General features: G+C 34.5%; 1 protein-coding gene across 10 annotated transcripts in view; it reads right to left on the bottom strand.

The window, feature by feature from the left end:
- Positions 1 to 20991, bottom strand: part of KIAA0825 (KIAA0825 ortholog) — a 373989-nt gene that overhangs the window by 314364 nt on the left and 38634 nt on the right. For 7 of the 10 annotated variants that reach the window (XR_011505937.1, XM_070517754.1, XM_014867748.3 and 4 more), the window contains exon 3: positions 10708 to 10839. Coding sequence is in view for 7 of the 10 variants with exons in the window: in XM_070517754.1 (XP_070373855.1) it covers positions 10708 to 10838 (131 nt within the window). In the remaining 3 variants the exon portion in view is untranslated. Of the gene's footprint in view, positions 1 to 10707; positions 10840 to 16929; positions 16974 to 20991 lie in introns of those variants that run through there. The other 3 variants (XM_070517755.1, XM_070517756.1, XM_070517760.1) reach the window with 2 other exon arrangements.

The raw sequence follows: 20991 nt of genomic DNA, 5'->3' as shown, positions 1-20991 counted from the left end.
GGCAAACTGGTGACCTTAAGCAGAATGTCATCGGCAGAGCCAAATGGATATGACAAATTACTACCACCTGATGGCAGCATATCTAAACCGCAAGAAAGCTTATTAAACAAAATTCTTTTGAAGCTGAATCTCCTCACCATAATTGACAGCTATGCATTTGCCTCTTAATAGTATTAAGAAAGATCTGTTATTAAAAAGGTTACTACTATTTTGAAAATATCATTGCTATTAATTATATATTCCACATGATAGAACCATGTAGACCTTAGAAACCAAGCTCTGATTATTAAAATTGATGTCATGTGAAAGACTGTTCAAATTTCATCAGGTGCAGTTGTCTATAAAACATACACTGTAAAACTTGAAGGAAGGCTTTTCAGGAGAATTCTGAGCATTGCTGAATTCAAATTGAATTACCCTGAAACAAATATATTCTGAGAATCAAAGAGCCTTTTCATGAAAACAAAGAACTTACAAGAAAAACAATACCTCCTTAGGCCACAGGCCACTCAATTTCCTGATGGACAGTCTTATTCAGGAATACCAGTTTTAAGTCTGACATGAGAGGGGCATATATTTTCTTAACTGACGTAAGCACTTCTACGGACTGAGAAACATGATGCCCTAAGCATACACCTTGACTCTAGGGACTCTTTATCAAAGGTTTTTATTATAGCATCCTCATGTGTCCCATTCAGTGAAATTAATAGATTACAGCAATGTGAATTGGAAAGGCTCAGCGGCTAGTCTACCTAAATCTGTTTCAATCAGGACTCAGCTTTTAGGCTAATCTCTAACATCTGAATCTGGATAAAGGCCAATAACTACAACTTATAAGTAGGGGAAAGCCTTCAGAGGGCTAGGTATTTTAGTAATTTGTCCAAACACTGATAAAGGGATTGAGCAGTTGCATTTCAGAGGCCCTCCCTCATTGATACAAACTCAGACAATTGAGCTCGCTTTTAAAACCATTTTGTCACAAAATTTAAAGGTCAGAACTCGTTATCTGCACCTGATTTTGTTTTTCGTTGGCTAAATATCTTGTCATTCTGCCATTCATCACTGTCTATACATTTTGCTTTAAAAGTACAATCATTTGAAGTCTAGAGATTTATTGCCTGTTATATAAAAGAAATCTTTTCAAAATTTAAGATGAATGTCAGTTCGGTACGTAATTTGACAATTTATCTTCTTTCATTGAGGTCAAAATTAAACTCAAAATGAATTTTCAATATCTAAAAGGTAACATATTATTTTTGTGTATGTGTAGTAATATTGCTGATGGGAATAGTAATCTTGTGTGGGAGGAGGTCTATATATCCTTAGACTTAGATGATGCAAGATCTCAGTCTAGGTTTTTTGAAATAACATGGTACTTGTCTTTATCTTGGCTTATGTGTTTTCTGTTTAACTATAAGTTGCTTCAAATTTTCTTTAGAAGCAAGGTCAGTCATGAAAAAATAACCAAGTAATTCAGCAAATAGAAATCCAACTAGCACATTTATTGCTAGATCCCAAACATTAGGCCAAAAGTGTAAATAGTCTAAAAACAGAAGTAGAATCTCTTCTTAAATAGTTTAAATTCTCAAATTTATACCATTAGTAGGCTTAGCAAGGACTTTTGAAAGCATCTCCTTAACTTTATCGGTAATATTAAAACCACTGAAAACACCCTAAATGTTCATCAACAGGAAACTGATTAAAAAATTATATTCATTCAGTGGAATAGAGGCATGAAAACAAATAAAGTACAAATACAGCTATCAACAAGGATGAATCTAACAAATATACCGTTGAGGGGAAAAAAGGTACAAATGAATATACACAGGATGGCACTATCCACATAATAGTATGAAAACATGGCATACGATGCTGCGTATCGTTCAGGATTACAAGCACAGGTAGTCAAAGCATAGGGAAACGTGCTGGAATGATCAACATCACCAGATCCAGGCTGGGGATGGAAGTGGGATGAGACTGGGGAGAAGTACACTGTGAGCTTTAGCAGTACTGGTAATGTTTTATTCCTTATACTGGATGGTGTGTATGAAGGTTTATCTTTATGTCTTTTCGTATGTCTCAACATTTCTTAATAAATCTGAACTCCAATGTGCTTTAATTATAATGACTGAATTATCCAAGTTAATGATGTGTGCAAGTGGATGCATTACTGAGAAGCTGTGTGTAAATCAATTTATAAACCATTTATAAAATGCATATGCAGTATGCTTTTTTAAAGGATATATGTGGTAATTTTCTCATTCAGCATTCACTCCTAGATTCCTTGAGTGTAAAAACTACTTACTGGAAGAAGGCATATTTGATAACTGAATGCTGAATATGTGGAAGGCACTGTAATACATGCTAGGGATCCAAACATGAATAAGAGATGGTCCCATCCATAAAGGAATTCTGTCTAGTGAGAGAGATAGACCTGTAAATAAATAACTACAATACGGTAAGACTTGATAAGAGGTGTATACAACACACTAAGGGAGTACACAGGAGGGGCCACTAAATGTGCCTTGTAGAAAAGGAGATTATAAGTGAGGATATTGATGGTTTAAGAAAATTAAGGGAATCATTTTACTTAAAATAACCGACACCTGACCCCAGAGAATTCAGTGCTGATTATCTAATCTCGCTGCTACATCACTTTAAAACTATATTTATCCAGATAATAAAAAAAAAATTATTTTTATGGTCGCAACTACACTTATGCATGTAGGTATATGTATATACGCACTCTCTTACTTCCAAAAGGATTGAGATGTCCTACAATTAAACAGACGGCATTAAATAACAATAACACAAGAACCTATTAGTACCACGTTGGTGACATTTAGGATAGGGAGAAGAACTGAGAAAAAAGGAAGCGAATAAATATGACATAAAATCTTGAAACTTAAGCCTATTCTAAAAGCTCTTTCAAGATTTAAAACACATAGTCTATTATTCAGCCACAAAATAGTTCAAAGGAAAATCAAAAGCTGGGTTTCACTGGTAACATTTATGAGAATTTTTTTGATGTAAAGTTTGTAGGAAACATACACGTGTGCTTTCATATAAGGTTATGATTTTTACTTTTACCTTTTAAAAATGAGGGTGCAGGTTTCATGGCAGAGATGAAAGACTACTTTTACAGTATGAAAAATCTCAATATTAAAAAATGTTTTTTAAAGCTTTTACATTTTTGATGTTCTTGCTTATACTTCTTACCCATAACATAAATTCAGTCTAAGGAAAAGTCTTTTCGATTCTTTCATATGTGTTTAAAAACACAAACAGTTGTGAGGTAATTAGAATTTTCTGTTTTTTTGACAAGCCCAGTTTAGCTAGATTGCTAAAACTCCTTGGAATTACCAGGGAATTAATAGGGAAGAGGGTGGATGTATAAAAATTGGTGTGTAATTAAACTATAAGTCAGTCATGAAATAAAAATTAATTTTCCTGAGACAAAGATATTTCTGGATAATATTTTTTAAAAGGTTGAGAAAAGGATTCATCAAACAACTACTTCAGTGGCTAAAAGGTGGAATAAGATATTAAACATTTATGCTGAACTGTTTTTGATTTCAGAGAGGTTTTGGTTATTTCAAAATGTTTTCAAGGAAAACATATCCTTGACACCAAATTCTGTTAACACAATCTCTTTAAATCTTTCTCGAATGTATCCTCCTCTTTCTATTCCTATCGTGAGTGAAAGACTAGGCTCAGGTTGTCATCAGCTCTCACCTGGACTATATTAATAGCCTCCTAAGATCCCCATCAACTGTTAACTCACCTTTTGCTCAGAGCTATTCAATGAAGAACGCAATATGAAAGAAACTTCAGAGTTAGCACTCTCTGTTCTGTGTTGCTTTATACCACCAATCCTCACCCCAAAAGTTGAGAGACTCTTGAATGGTTCAGATGGCTTCAAGAAACTTCAGACCTAGTGTAGGGCTGTACCAACCTAAAAAGTCTAAAGCACTTTCAAAAGAGTCAACCAATTGTGAAATACTCCCCAAACTTCCAGTCAATGGCAGGGTAGCCCTGGAAGTACCAGAATGCGCTGGGATCGACCAGAGTCAGCCCAGCATTATATCCCAAGACATCGTTAAATCTTTTCTTCTCCTTCTTTAGTTTATATCTGACTTGGGATCACTTTTCATAGACTATAGTGATGGGAACTAGACTGAAGTGGCACAGGGTTACGTAACAATATAAAAAGAATTTTCCAGAAATGTTCTATAGGGACGAAAGGATATGGCAATGACAAGCAAGAATAAGTTAATGTGCTTTCTTTTTTATCTATGGAGGCTTGTCCAGTAATTTCAGCACAATACTAAAGTCAGAATGTAGTCTACTCCAATGAAACCATGCAAACTGAAATAAAGAGGAGAAAAAGTGGGGAATCTGTATTAGCATTTACTCTGGGCCGATTCCCTTGATTCTCTTCCTGAGAAAGAGATAGGCAGAGAAGAGAAAGGGAGAACATGTGTAACAAGGAGAATCATAAGAGATCTGGGAATCATCTAGTCCACATCTTTATCTCCATTGCCCAAATAAATTCAATCACTAAGCCAGACAATACATTTGACTAGAAGTTACAAACTGAGGGTTTTGATAACACCTATGGTCACACTGTGAGGAGGTAGGACATACAGCATGCATTCTCACATACTGCCTAAGGGAGAGAAGACAGTTGTAGCACTTCTGAAGGACAATTTTGTGACAGCTAACTGTACAACTTCTAAGAGATTATCGCATAGACAAACTCTCATAAGGAAGGACACACATGCATGTGTATATGCAGTAATGGCAGAAAGACTGTAAATGCTCAACAAGAGGGAAGTGGCTTAATAAACTATTGTACACCCATACAAGTAAAAATTAAAAGAATAAAGTAGAATCATATGGAGAGATTTTTAAAATATATATTAAGTGAGAAAAATCTAATTGCAGTACATATATATAATTCCCATCTGTGTAAAAAAGGAAATGTATTTTTGGGTGCATGCAAACATATGTAGAGAATATTTCTGGATAGTTATACAGTAATTTATCAACATAGGTTCCCTCTGAAGAACAAGATTGGCAGGGTCAGAGAGGTAGGGAAACTTTTCCTCATCTCTGCCCTTCTGTGCTCGACTTTTCCTTATATCTGCCTTTCTCTACTGTCTGAAATTTTCCATGAGTATCTCTTACTTTTAAAATGTAAAAGTACTTAATGAAAAAGAAAACTAGAATTTGATGACAGCTTCCTCTATCACATTCTACTCATCTGACTTCACACTACTTTAAAATAAAGCAAACACAATAGACTCCCACCAAACATGTCTAACACACATTTATCTTCTAGCCTAATTTGTGCCAGGACTGTTTTTGGCAGTGGGAATACAGTGATGTACACTTAAAATCTTTACGGTAGAAATGAAGGAAGTAATAGTACCAGCTTCCAGCCCCCCAACTCAGCTCCTATCCCAGGTCTCATAGAGGGATATCCTTAGTCATGACAGTCTAGAATTAGGATTGTGATTTGCAATGGACGTGGTGTTAGTGACCCTTTTTAGACAAGGTGTTGACTCTGCTGAATCCCTGACAAGGCTCTTTTCCAGGGAAAGCTGGTGAGGTTGCTTAGATCTGAAGGTGTCAAGCATCTAACAGGAAAGATGAGCCACAACAGCAGTCACATCTTGTGACCAGGGCTCAGTCCCCTTTTAGTATTCCCTGTTCCTACCCTCACGGCTGTGCCAGGTCTTCACCAGGAACCTTAGGTTGTTACCTTACGAGTGAGGAATTACTTCTCATTGGCCCATTAACTATGATCTTCAATGGGAAATAGTGGCCTTACTATTGTTGGTTCAATCTCCTTATCAAGTCTGAATTTTCAGTATAATATTATTCAAACTTTTGGTATCATAACAGTTTATAAGCAGGCAGACACTTGCTTCCCTTTCCTTATTTCCCATGGAAATATAATTATAATAATATTCTTTAGGAATATCCTCAAACAATAATTCTTTATTATCTTATGCATATTTAGCCAAGAGTAGGTGAAGCTAACACACATAAAAATAAAAGTTATACTTTAAAAAAAGTCTAACACTTAAAATGTATTACTTGAAAGAATCTCTTAACAAACCTCTAGATCTCACATTTTACCCTACTTACCCCAGCTCCTAAAGCAGAGGCGTAAGGGAAGCATTGAGGGCACAGAATGTAGGATGATGGGAAGAGGAGTAAGGAACACCACAGACATTCCAATAACGGAGCTACTAGTGACAGAAAATGACGAGGAGAAAGTGGTTCAATAGGCCACGTGAGACAGAGTGGCTCATTCACCCCCACTTCTAGTTGCATGCATCACTGAACTTCCGGTTGAGAGCTTCACTGGGAAGATGGGAAGAGTTTAAAAATCGGGAAATACGAAGGGGTCAGGGAAAGTTTAGGCTACTGAGCTGATAAGCCCAGGATGCTGTCTGCCCGGGAGGCACTTTTAATTCTGGAGGATCTAAGTACTAAAAAGGGCCCTGACAGAAAAAACTGGAAAGTGGCTGTTTAGTCTTACTCTGGGTTCAAGGACAGATGGGGAAGCCTTTCAGGCTTTTTTCCATCTGGCCTGGTCTTGTTCAGTAAAATAGCAGAAGAGTTAGAGATTCTGACAGACAGGGAGTACAGAAGAATAGAGAAATGCAAAAGAGAAGTACAAACACAGGAAGTTAAAAGAGTAAATATTAATTTTCATCCTCTTGTCATTATTAAATAGGTGCCAAAATACTACCAGAAATAACAATATTTCTGGTATATTATCTGGAATAATAACAGTCTCTGAAATGACTAATTTTAATTTTATATAATTTGCTAAGGCCATAAAATATATTAATGTGTGTGTGTGTCCAGATTTGTGGTTCAGCCAGGGGAAGTTCAATGTTGATAGCTTATTTGAAGATTTCTTTTGATTACTTCTTCCAGACCTTTAGGTCACGTGGAAAATTCTAAAGAAAATTCTCTTATATAAATTCAAAAAATTTAAGCATTATGTGAAAAATAAGTGTAATCTATGGAATATGTATCCTCCATGAATAAACACAGTTAAATTTATAGGAGCCATGCATCCATTATTTTGTCACAATATAAAGTTAATTCTCCCCCCCACCCTCCCACATCTCCTGGATTAAGAAAAATGATATTATCCACGGTAGCATTTCTTGTTCTTTCTTTAGGTGAAAAAAAAAAATTAGTAATCCTGCACCAGTACCAGCAAAACTTACATCCTGAGGTACACACGAAGATTGTCTATAATTGGAAAACAGAAAGGTAAAATAAACTGTTAATGATATAGTTATATATCCAACTGAAGATTAAGAGGAGAAAAATCATTCTATGTCATATTGTGAGCCCAAGAGAACTTCTATACCTAAATATCTTGTTAAACTAATAATAAGTTCCATTCAGTTCAAAAAATATTTCAGTGCTATGAGCAGTTTTCAGTTACTGAACTGTGTCCGTAGGTACAACATTCATAGCATTCCTCCTTGGCAGGTTATTTACCCTCCTGTTACCAACTTTGATATGTGTTAAAAGTAAATGATTCACCATCACTGATTTCCACTGTCAGATCTACGAGTCACCTAGCTCTGATTTGAATGGAAATGAGGATACAAAGTGAAAATGGTCTGAAAGAATGGCAGCCTCTCTTGAAGGGCAGATGAAGGTTCAGTGACCTCTGGGCACTCTGGTCCATTGTGGTGAATCACTGCTTTGGGGAAGCAAAAGACCTTGTGGCTCATAAAACCTGATGATATTAACAAGAGGAAAGGAATTCACACTTAGACGTCAGGGTCACTGCTAGAAATACAACTTTAAAAATTCAAGGGTAGGGAAAAATACTATATTTAAAAATGAATTACTAATATTCTTTTCTTTTAAAAGTATTGGGAAAGCCCATATCATACAGATGTTCATTACTTATTCAATGTACACCACTGAGAGATAAATAGAACTGTTAGAATACAAAAATGCCAAGGGTAATTCAACGACTGCAGTGCAAGTGTGGCATAACTGATTTGTCATGACATACAATTTTCTAAAAGCTATTTTGTTAGAAGGCAATAAATGAGTGCATAAATGATTTATACTCTTCTGAACTATGGTTATTATTCAGTACTTTATTTTTAAAAATATATACACCCTATACTATTATGTTTATTCTCTAGATTATAATAAAAACGTAATTGAATTTGATGAAAAATAGACTTGATTCTAAATGTAGCATACGGCACACACAGCTACTCCCTTATTTTATCCCTTGTGAAGATCAATGGTCACTTGAGGTGATTCTGCTCTATGTTCATTTTAATATATGGGTAAAAAAATATTTTTAATTTAAAAATTATACCCTTATATTCCATGTCATTGTTTTTAATACTAACATATGAGTTTTTACCTAAATAACTTATGAATGCAAAATACAATATTTTAATCACTGTTTCATTTCTAAGCATGATTTCCTATTGACTAGGCAGGGCAAGAAATTAACTACAGATGGTTTAGCAAATAAAAATGAAGCAATCTAGGAGCTGGCCTGGTGGCACAGTGGTTAAGTTTGCATACTCCACTTTGGCGGTCCGGGGTTCGCAGGTTCGGATCTAGGCACGGACCTACACACCACTCATCAGGTGTTTCATACACAAAATAGAGGAAGATTGGCACAGATGTTAGCTCAGGGACAATCTTCCTCACAAAAAAAATAAACAAAATAAGTAAATAAAATAAAACAGTCTATAACAAAAGCATCAGAGTTCAGTGATTTGTTTTGCTTTGATGGAGCCTAAATGCCATTATGAATAAAGGTTACCTTTTTAAAAATATTTAAAATTTGCTTTTAATATAATCATCTCTGGAATTTACATAAATGACTTGTTAATCTATTTATGCTAAGATTATTTTTATTTATAAGTTCCTTTGGGTTAGAAACTGTGTCATGCAATATATAAATGTATAATATATAAATTACATAAATACATAATTACACTAGTTAAATACAGTTATTTTATATTTATATACAATAGCAATTATACACTCTCTACAGTCATAGATATGCTATCTTTTAAAATATATATATATATATATAGTACGGGCAAAGAAATATTAAAAATAAGAGGTTTACTTCTCTCTGTTGAAAATAAGAGAAAAGATTCCCCTCCCTTCCTTTTTCTTAAAGCATTTACCTTAGAAACTTGTAATTATAAGGACTTTTTTGTCTCTTTGAAATGTATGCCTTGGAAGACTAGACAGGCCTTTTGTCAGCATTCTCAGCCAGGACTGCCTTTCTCAGGAAACTGGGAGCCATCTCTTCAAAATGCAAACAAGGGAGATAGCTCTCCCATCCCCAAGTCCCGGTGGGAGCGTAGCAGCACAACTTCAGTGGATGTTTTGTTCCAATTTGCAAAACTACCTCCTGTCATAAAGATAGGAGAAGTTTGTTTCTCCTCAGGAAAAGGCCAATTAGCTAAGATAGGTGTTCTTTAACAATGGTAAGTTAGGATGAAATCCTCTATTTGAAGACTAATTATTCTTTACCTCGAAAACATGTACGTAATGGGTTATACCTACTAGGCTACATAAAGGGGAGCGATTCCTTTCTGTCTTTGCAATCTGAGCGGATTGCCTGTGGTGTGCCTTGCATTCTGGTTTAATGCTTGTTGAATAATAAAAGTGTTTTCTTTCCCTTCTATCTTTGTAGGGAGGATTTCTGGGATGGGAGATTTTTGTTTTTAATTGTAATTCCCCAACAACATGCTATCTTTTGAATTTAAGTTATTTATGCCTATTGTTATGATGATTAAAAAGTAACTATATTCTCAAATAAAACATGAGGGAAAAAATCATAGGAACATTTCACTTGGTTTAGTTTCTTTGACAATTTAATATAACTGTACTTTAAATTTTAAAAAAGGAAATACTATGTATCATTCTACAATAGAAATATTTACTGTGGTTTACATATTTGTAACCCACATGAGGTGAATTATTAGAACCTTTGATCAAAAGGAATCAAATAAGTGATCTGACACTAGGGCCCACAAATACACACGAAGACACAGTCCTTGCTATCACAGAACATGTATTAGTGGGAAAACTCTTAGTTGTCCTTCTGTGTTTGGTAACACTAACTTTTGGAGTAGGTGATGAAGACTAATCTGGCAGCGCAACTCTCTATGGAGTCCCCAGCCTCCCAAGTAAATGAGAAGGAGACTAAAATGACAAACATTACATAAAAATAATTTATTTTTAAGGTTCCGTTTACAGCAGCTCAAGTAATCCATGGCTTTATACTACCATTTTATTTTAATATCTTAATTTCAAATTTTTTATTTTTGTGCTTATCTACCAAAGGAGAATGCTTAACTCTAAGTACATTAATGAAAAACCAGGCCATCAACATTGGCAAAATCTAAGAAATCTTTTAATAGCAATTCTATGAACTTTATCTATTTGAAGGCAGTGCCTATATTTTCTAGTCTTATTAAAACTACTAATCTGATAAGGGCAATCGTGTTAAATTTGAGGAGGGAGGGTCTAATCAATTTTTTTCAGGAAAGTTAATGATAATTAAAATAGAAAATTATCTAAGAGTAGGAAACACTAAAACTAGACTAAATAAAGTTCATGTAAATAAAACATGAAATCAGCTTGTTTTAAACAATTAGCAATATTTACCTTGCAGCATTTTGTTCTATCTTTTCATCAATGTCACTGAAGATCTGTTTAAACTCCAAGTCTTCAGGAAAGGAATTTAACAAACAATGTAGATCAAACGAATTTTGAGAATATTCATCTCCCCAATCCATTCTGAGAAACAAGAATAAAAAACATGTCAGTTCCCCCAAAATGAAGAAAAGAAAAATACCTCAGGTTGTAATATTGATAATTGCCATTCATAGGCAAAATGAAATATAGCAGTAGGAGAACTAGGTAATATTAAGCTAGGTACAGTATTTGGTTATTTAAATTTCATGATGTGTGACCTAATTTTCACACTTCTCTGTGGTTTGAAAGCTGAATAAAACAGCACCCAGTAGAGAAGAAGTAAGCATCCTGCTGCTTCTCACTGTAACCCAGAGTGGCAGGAAATCACAAAGCCTCAAAAACCACTGTGACAAGGAGGGTTGCAGCAAGAATTCACACCTTCCCTCCAGTCTTGTCAACATACTGATGTGGAAATAGGAAAAGCCTTTTTAAAGTCTCATCCCCCGCACCCCGGCCCGATGCATACATGAAGAAGGCAAAATTTTCCTTGAGTTCCTCTAGGCTCCTGACAACTGAAGTATTGATAACTCACTAAAACTTAAATATGCACTTTTTCTAGAGGTATATCCATTTTCCCACTAACAAAGCTTCAATCGTTCATTCCATAGGTATTTACTGAATGTTTGATATGTACAGGCACTGCTGTAGGAGTAAAAATAAATAAATCCAAAATACTTGAAAAACTGTCTAAAGTATTTTGTAGAGACCACAACATTAATGGACTTCTTCATCTTGAATTATTCAGATGTGCTAATTTATCATCCTATACTGAAACAACCAAAGATTTCTCATAGGTCCTATCCAAAACTTGAAAGACATAGTCTTGGGATAAAGCTTTTATTTTTCTTCAGAGATTTTATTTTAAAAGGAAAACACACAACTAAAACATTTTAACATAAAACTATACAGCATCACAAAGTTTGTCATTTGTAAACTCAAATTAATTCCAAACCAGAATAAACACGGATGGGCCCTTTTAAAATACCAAAATCCACATAAATTTGGACTCTCCTCTTTCAAACTATCTTGCAATAAAAGGTATAATTTCTCATTTGAAAACTAAACTTTACCTATAACATGCCGTAATAAAGATTAATTTGAAATCAGGCTAAAGAAAACAAAAACTATAAGCTAAACAGTAGAAAACTCTATGTCCATCAGAAGTTATACTTCTTTAGGACACCAAAACCTCAATATTTTCATATAATCTAAGAGTGTGACATCTTCATATTTCCCTAGCAGCTCAACTAGTTATAGCTATTATCAGAATAGCCATTTCTAAATCCAATGGAAAACATTACTGATAATGAATTCAGTTTATGTATTTCCATACTTTTGAATCATTTTGGTAGTGCAACTCTTCAAATGATGAGTCATTCAAAAATTGTTGCAAGAAAATAAAATTTGACTTTTGTAATGAAAAGATTTGATTGGCTGAGCATTCTTTTAGAGAACCCAAACTTAGTAAATTTGTTTGTAGCCAGCCTCTCTGTAATAAACAAGTTATATACTACTACTATGTTTAGAGTTGTCCAGTTTGTCAATACTACAAAGCAGCATTAATTCAGACACCACAAATTCAAAACTTAAAAATTAGGTATAGAAATCAGCTTAAATATAACAGCAAAAAGACAATAACAGATTTGTTGCATATCTCTTGTTGTATATCTACTATGTAGAAGGTTCTTTACATACCTTATCGTCCTCAATTCTCATAATAACTCTACAAAACATCTATTATCCTCACTTACAGAGGAGGAAACTTGGGCCCAAAGAGATTAACTAACATGTCCATGTTACACAGCCAACCAGTGTTAGAGATAGGGTTTGAACCCAGATTTATTTGGTTCCAAACTTGAGGGTGCTGGTCTCTTGAGAAATGCATCACTTACGGCATACAAAACATTGTTTTGTGGAAACAGTATTAACCGAAATGTTAAAATGATTATCCCTGGATATTTAGACTATGGTCGAATTTTTTTTTTTTTTCTTTCTAATTAGTGTTTTCCTATGTTTTTGTAATAAGTTCTTCTTTTATATATAATCAGAAAAAGATATTTAAAAGAGAAACTACCCCTGCTCTTAGGGGGCTTATGATCTTTTATTTTACATTTTCTGTCTTCATTTAAAACATCTTCTAACCTTAATACTTCTCTGTTGCCAATTCATGTTTCTAATTTCTTTCAAAATCTAACTCAAAACTTACATAATTTCTAAATATCTTTGACTATGACCATTTCACCAAACTTTTTGCATTATTTTATGGTATTCGTGCCTGCAAATGTTATTAAAAGAAAATCTGTTGTTTTGTATTATTTTGATATTGAATGTGTGTGTTGTGTCATTCATTGAAAATCAGTTCTAGAGTAAAATAATAATGGACTGAAACGTGTTGGGGTTAGTGACCATGATTTTGAAGGATTCCCAGTCTACATGGTTGTGTGATATTCTCTAACCTCAGTATAGAAGCTAATCAATAAACAGAAAGAATGCATTAAAGAAATGTCATTTGATAACAATGATAGGGTACCAGAATGACGATGGTTCAGAGTTTTCATGTGACCTGCATAGATCTGTGACATTTCCATATCTATGATGATAAAGTGATGAAGGACAAGAGAAATAAGGGTCACCTTTGTAGGTAAAGACGCAGCAAGTTTAAGATGCTGTGTGACAGCATAAGAGAAAACTTAATGGGAAAATAGAACTAACAGGATAAGAAAATTAACTGGAGTGAATAGGGATGCACAGGACCAACATGAGAAACAAATAAAGGAGGGAGAGTAAACTGCGGTAGGTGATGCTAAAGTTTGGATTAAGAAGTTTTCTCATTAGAATGGCAGTGATCCCTGCAGGACTGTGGTAAGAAAGAAGCATGCACTAAATGCGCATGAGCACAGGCAGCAATCCTCCCATTTCCTTACATGCACTCCTCAGGCCCAGAGTGTATCTGACACTGTGTTGGGCATCATAAAGGAGCAGAGACAGTAAAAAGAATAAGACCACAAGGAAGGGAGCCAGTAGAAAGGTGACTGCTATTCTTTAAGTAAAAGACAACTATGACCTCAACAACAGAAAAGTAAATTACTGAGGGACTAATGTACTTTGGCAATTACTTCAGTGGTATTTCAGAAAAAGTAGAACCACCTTTAAAAAATTTAGGGGGAAAAAGGAAGAGGCTGTGAAGCTGTGGGTCAAGATACAACTTTACATTCTGTTTACGTTTCTGTACTTCCAACTATTAAATTGTCATCAAGGAGATAATAATAACTTGACGTACTGAATAAAGTCTCTCATCCTAATCTATGATCAATCAAAAATGGAAGCTGTAACTTTTTTTTTGAAATTGCTATTCCATAATACTGTTTTTAAATGTTCATTCTTTTGTAATGTTTCTGATCAATTTTTGTATAAGATTAAAAAAATAGTGCTCAATATTTCAAACAAGTATTAAAAGCCAATCTATTATTAATTATTGCCTTTTAAAAATGAGTTATGTTTGAAGAATTACATCTCAGCCAAACATCTGTAGATCAAGTTTAGGCCCTAGGCAAATTATAAAAGTTGAGTTATAAATTCCTAAGAACACTGACTATAATAAAACATGAACATATTATAAGCACTGTCAGAAAACAATACAACAAAATGATAAAAAAAAATCATACCTTATGTGATCAAAAGAAAGCCCACAAAAGTAATTTTGGAATCTCACTTGTCCTTTAACATATTTTAAAATGATACCTTTCTATCCTAGGATCTTTTTTTCTTTATTTAAACATATATAATGGTTAGAGTCCTTATTTAATCTTTTTTCTGTTTTGTCAGTAATAAAAATCCAGAGTATCATTCTTCTTGTGAGCAACCAATACATGCTTAAAAAGGAGTGAAAGAAGATAGAAAAACCAATCATTGGGAAAAAGTCTGTGCTGAACTTTAGTTAGTAAAGGGGAAACATTCGGACTGAGCGATTTTTCTTCTCTGGAAAAGCCCAGTGAAGAGGGTCATATGCCTTCTTAGATCCACAGACAGACCATGGAATTAATGTGTCCACCAGCTCTGGCTTGTCTGAAATCCTACCGTTCAACACCACTGTCTAACCCAAACACTGTTAATGAGCATGGTAAGGAAGTGGGGTATCTTGATTAACTAAAAATAATTATATGCTCCACATATAACTGAACTAGTTTCAAAATGTTTCACTGTGGGGCCGGCCCCCTGGCCGAGTGGTTAAGTTCATGCGCTCTACTTTGGCGGCCCAGGGTTTCACCAGTTTGGATCCTGGGTACGGACATGGCACCACTCATCAAGCCATGCTGAAGCAGTGTCCCAAATAGCACAACTAGAATATACAACTATGTACTGGGGGGCTTTAGAGAGAAGAAAAAGGAAAACAAAAAACAAAAAAAGAAGACTGCAACAGATGTTAGCTCAGGTGCCAATCTTTAAAAGAAAAAAAAAGATTCACTGTAATAAAATACATTTAACTCTAAACACCATTGACCCAAGAACCAAAAGATTTGAGCCTTGATCCTGGTTTGCTAATGTTTATGTGACACTGAGTAAGTCACTCAGTCTCTCAAAAGGAGTGGAGCTCACATTCATTTATAAAATGAGGTGAACGGATTTTCAGGCTCTGATGTTTCTTCTAGCAGAATCTATAGCTTAGCAAGAAATAAAATGTAAAAAGAGGAAATATGAGGCAGCAAGATATTCTTTCATGGTAATAGGTAGATGCCCTGTACTGATGTTCCACCCTCAAACCTCTAGCTCCCTAAAATATTCTGAGAAGCAGCTGGCCCATGTTTCTCGGCTCCTCTGACTTGGCACACTCTTCACTCAAGAAAAGATGTCTGAGATCAAATGACTTTGCGTATCATGCCTCCACAAGGAAAAGGGTGACATGGGAATCACACCTTCATAGCCATCATGTATCCTTGATCAATTATTCTTTATATTATTTGTATTATTCTTTGTATTGCTGGTTTGGTTTGACTTGCTGTTTTGATAAAAAAAGCAAAGTGAAAAGAAACTTTGACCAGGTTGTTATTCTTAAACCTGGACCAGCCTTTTCTTCAGGCCTGGCTCATTTATACTCTTCCATCCATATCTAGTCAGAAAGTAGTCTTCCTCTATCATTCACAAAGTCCTGCCAACGTTATATAATTCAAAATTTAACTTTTACTAAATCTTGAAAATTTTATGTAGTTCAGTGAACTCATTCATTGAGACATGGATTAAAGATACAATGGCTAAAAAGTAATAATATTAATGATAACAGCTAACTCTTATGTAGTATTTATATGGGCCATGCACTGTTCTAAGTACTTTATATATATATGAAATCATTTAATTCTTACCATAATCCTGCATGATAGGTACTATTATAATCTCCATATTAAAGATGTAGAAAGCGAGGCACAGAGAGGTTCATACTTGCCCAAGATCAAGTACATAGGAAGTAGCAAAGCTGGGATTCTGACTGCTTCAAAGGCTGTCCTCAATCACATAGCCAGAAACTGCCTGTCTGTAGAGATTTGTACTTAAAAAAAAATTATTTTACCTCTTATACATGTTGACTTGTTTACTGCCATATATATTTAACAGCTTTCCTTAGAACCATTATAAATTTCCTTCATTATGAAACCTACATAATTTCCAAAAAGAATTTTGTTTTACTGGGAGTTGAAATTTTAATGTTTTAGCGTCCCCCAAAGACTGAGAGACAACCAAATGGATATCAATTTGTTAGTAGTCATTTAAAATACTTTATACATTAAAGTCTCATATTAGGAAATAAAGGACTTGTTATTTATTTAATTTATTTTCTCAACTCTCAGTTATATATTAAGTTTTCCCCCATAGACTGCTATACTTTCTACTAATAATTGTGGAAGTTCTGATTACAATAATTATATGGACTTTCAGAATCTCAATACACATACAGTAAATACTCATATTAAAATACTACAGCTATTAAAATCCCTTTCGATAAAATATAAAATACTTCATTGTAACTCCTCTATTAGTAATTTATATATGTGTATGTATGAAGTAGAAATTGACAAGACCAGTCAGAACACACTATTGTAGCTTGACAAGCAAACAGAATTAATTGTCATATGCTTTACTCACCAAATCTGACGTTGCTTTCTTTCCTTTTCAGTGCACTTCTCTTTCTAGAAAATATTTTCATTTTAATAACTCTTTATAATCTTCAATATGCAATCCTAGTCATCTCTTGCTTTAACACAACAGTGAAATCAAGATAACTGAAAATGAATTTTAATTGCAGCATTCTTTTATAACTTGGCACTCACATTTCAAATGATTTAAAAATCATAAAATTATATATTTTGAGACTAGAGCTAAATAATGTCACAAATCATGGGGTTATGATTAACTAATGAATTTTTAAGTACAGTAAAATCCTATTAATTAATCCTATTAATAGAAATAGTACATCTGCATTAATAGAAAGTTTAAGTTATGGAGCACTTTTTAAAAGGCAGCTGTATTACGTAGCAACTGGGAATAATAATAAACATAGCTTATGAGATGTCAATTACATTTTTAAGGAACTATTTTAATAACTAGATAAGAATGATTTGAACTTAGCGTGCACTTTGTATCTAAATGGGTGCTTCTAAAAGATTTAGGGTTCTTAAAGTATGTTCCAAGAGTTTAAGAATTTCTCCTAAAATGTTGCTAATAGTATTAATTAGCTAGTCATATTAATGTGATACTGTTCTCCTAAATTTTGATAATATTGTTAATTAACCTAACGTTAATTTGATGACTAAATCTATCCATTGAAATAGCCTTTTATGACTTTCAGGGCTTTGCTCCATCAATCATCACTAACTAGTCCTACATCATCAATATTCCCCTTAACTGACTATAAACATGTTCAAGTTTCTTGCTTTTTAAAAATCAACAAAACCCCTTCCTAGGAATCCCTCCCTTTCATAGCCCAGCATCTCAAAATAGCAGTCCGTATTTCCCAACATTACTCATCTCTCATTCACTTCTCAACCCAGAGCAATCTGGTTTCTGCCTCTATCCTCAAACTGAAACTGACAAAATATTTTTCAGTTCCTATCATACTCAATCTCGGTATTATGTGGTACTGATAGCTGCTCCTTCCTTCAAATTGTCTCCTCTCTTGTAAATCTTCCTAAGTATTATGGCTTTCTAGTTCTCTTCTTGTCTCTCACACCATTTGTTCACGGGCTCCTGGTAGGAGTCCCCACTTCGGGCGGCTGGCCAGCTATAATATTTCATTTTTATCTGATATATGGTATACAGATGTACAATAGTGGTCCACTTCTATGCTAGAGGACCCAGCTTTTCTAGTCATAACTAATTGATCCAGGGTTAGACATCTGACCTAAGCTGAACGGTGCATACTGAATGAACTCTGAAATTTGGAATGAAGGCAGGGACAGGGAACCAGTGGTGGTAAACCAATCTAGTTAATTCTAGCCTCCCAAGAGAAGGTGCATGAATTTTTTTTGGCTGAGGCCTCTATAATTGTCCAGTTCCTGCCCTTCTCTGACTAATTGCTCATACAGTTTTCTTTTGGTTCTATGAGATACACATAATAAATTCTCTCCCTGCTGCACTGCCCAACAGCCACTTTTTGGTTTTTTGCTTAAATTATCCAGAGTAGTTTCTATTAAACTAATAAACATCTTGATTGGCTCCTCTCTCATCTCCGCCATGAAATACTGATATTCACCACAGGCTTCTCTCTAGACCTGCTTCTCATTTTAAACACTCTCCCTGAGCATTCTTCATTCAAAGCTACTGCTTCTCCTTGGGCAATTTTATCATAGTAGATTTATTTTGCTTTTTTTCCTAAAGTATTTTAATATTTAAAAATTTTTACTTTAATTCATTGGATTTTCTCTTCCTCAGACCTCAAAAAAATCTCTTCTTATGAGCTCTCATTTTGTAGTCTTCCCAAATTTCCTTATTCCCCTTGCCTGACTTGGGAAGGGGAATAGGGAAATTTTTCTTCTCCTTCTGTTCCTATCCATTTCATGCTGGAGTTCTTGATTCTCTTATTCTACATGCTTTTCTCGAGTAACCTCATTCACCTGTTATGTCAATGCTGAAAATTCAAAGTCTGTATCTCTAACCCTAGTTCCTCTTCTAAAACCCCCTTCCATATTTCCAAGCATTTACTAGAAAACGCCACTTTGCTGATTCAAAGGTCCCTTAACTCAAAATGTCCAAAATTTAATTCAAAATCTTTTCCTTAAATTGGCTTCTCTTCCTACCTTATAGGGTCACCACCTATCTAATCTCCCTCTCCCTTGCCCTAGTATCTTAAATCAGGTGTCAGCAAACTGTGGCACAGTCTGTTTTTTCTATGGACTGTGAGCTAGGAATGGTTTTCACATTTCTAATAAGTTGTAAAAATAAAAAGCAAACGAAAAATATGCTACAGTGGTCATATGCGGTCCACAAATCCTAAAATATTTACTACCTGGCCCTTAACAGCAAAAGTTTGCTGAGCCCTATCTTAAACAATCACCAAATTCTTCGACTCTTTCTCTCCTTAATATCTTAAATAGTCACCAAATGCTCTCAAATTTGACTTCTCCTTTTTTCTGCTACTAGTGTCCCAAATCTGATGTTATTTCTTGCTGGAAAAAAAAAAAGGAAAAACTTCCTATTTGGCCTCCGAGACTCACACGCTGTGGTAAAATAAGAAACACATATTTGGTTTTTGTCCCCTGTCCCCCCAACCCCTTCCTTACTTTATCCTATACATCTCTTCCATTTGGCCATTTCTAAGTTGTATCTTTTCTAATAAAGCTGTAATCAGAAGTATTGAGCTTTCCTGAGTTCTTTGAGTCATTCTAAGGAACCACTGAACTTGAGGGGTGGTTGTGGGAACCCCCAAATTTGTAGTCAACCAGGCAGAAGTGGGATTCCCCTGCAGACTCCATTTGCAGCTCACGTCTGAAGTGGGGCAGTCTCATGGGACTGAGCCTTTAACTTGTAGGGTCTGCGCTAACCCCAGGTGGTGTTAGAACTGAACTGAACTGAATTGTAGGACACCTACTTCGTGTCTACTTTGCATACAGGCATTAGACTTATTTTACAAACCAAATTAGATCATTTCACTACCCTGTTTAAATACCACTGAAGGTTTTCCACAATGCATAGGACAACTCCAGGTTCTTTATCCTGTTTTATACATATAGTTCCTCATATTTAATTATATTTTTCTAATATAAATGTCTTTGACATCTTGGAATAGTCCTCTAGCTATAATTCCCCCTACTAAGGACGTTTTCATTAGAAAATCATATTTATGGAAGGCATTTACTTCATCAATGTAGGTAATACTATTTATAGGCAACATATAACTATAATAACAATTTGTGTATTATCTTTAAATAGAAAAAAGTTATCCACAATTGTGGCTTAAACCATTTTGAAATGCCTTTCAACAACTTAAACCATTTTTAAAGATATTGTGAAAAGGTAAGAAAATATACTTGTGGTGAAAAATCAGGATTTAACATTTAAGTTATCGCATAAAATTTAAAAGTGATACCTTAAAACTCTTTCTAGTTTCCATCTACAAAAAAAAGAAATTAGACAAAAATGATCTTTAAGGACGCTTCTAGTTTTAAAATTCTATTTTAATCATGTGATCTATTTCTTTAATATTTAATCTTCTGTTATATTGCCTTTGCAGTATACGTTTTAAATCTATAGTTCAATAGAAGGATAATTTGTTGTTGGTTATGAACAAATTCATATGAAGTGACCTGAAAGTCTATTTAAAAAGCAATCAGTGAAAGTAAATATTGGATATCTTCATGTTAAATCCAAAAATCCATCACTATACCTGCTTTTGACTTTATTTGCTACTTAACATATCTCAACAGTGAATCTATCATATCAACATAGTCATCATGATCCAAGCTGCAAATAATAGAGAGTGTCAGTGTCAATTTTGCTTTCTCACACTTGCTTCCCTTCACTTCATCTGATTTTAATAATCCCTGTCAAACCACAAACAGTCCAAATTACCTTCATGACACAGAAGCTTTCAAGGAGCAGACAGAATCTCAACTTTCATTTAGCAACTACAAAAGAAAGCTGTCCAGCTGGACAAATATTATTTCCACACTTGACAATCTCTACAGTTGAGCACGCATTTTAATTTTAACT

This window comes from Equus asinus, chromosome 9, assembly GCF_041296235.1.
Source record: "Equus asinus isolate D_3611 breed Donkey chromosome 9, EquAss-T2T_v2, whole genome shotgun sequence".
Classification (NCBI taxonomy): Eukaryota; Metazoa; Chordata; class Mammalia; order Perissodactyla; family Equidae; genus Equus; species Equus asinus.
This window is presented reverse-complemented; position numbering and strand designations above follow the sequence as displayed.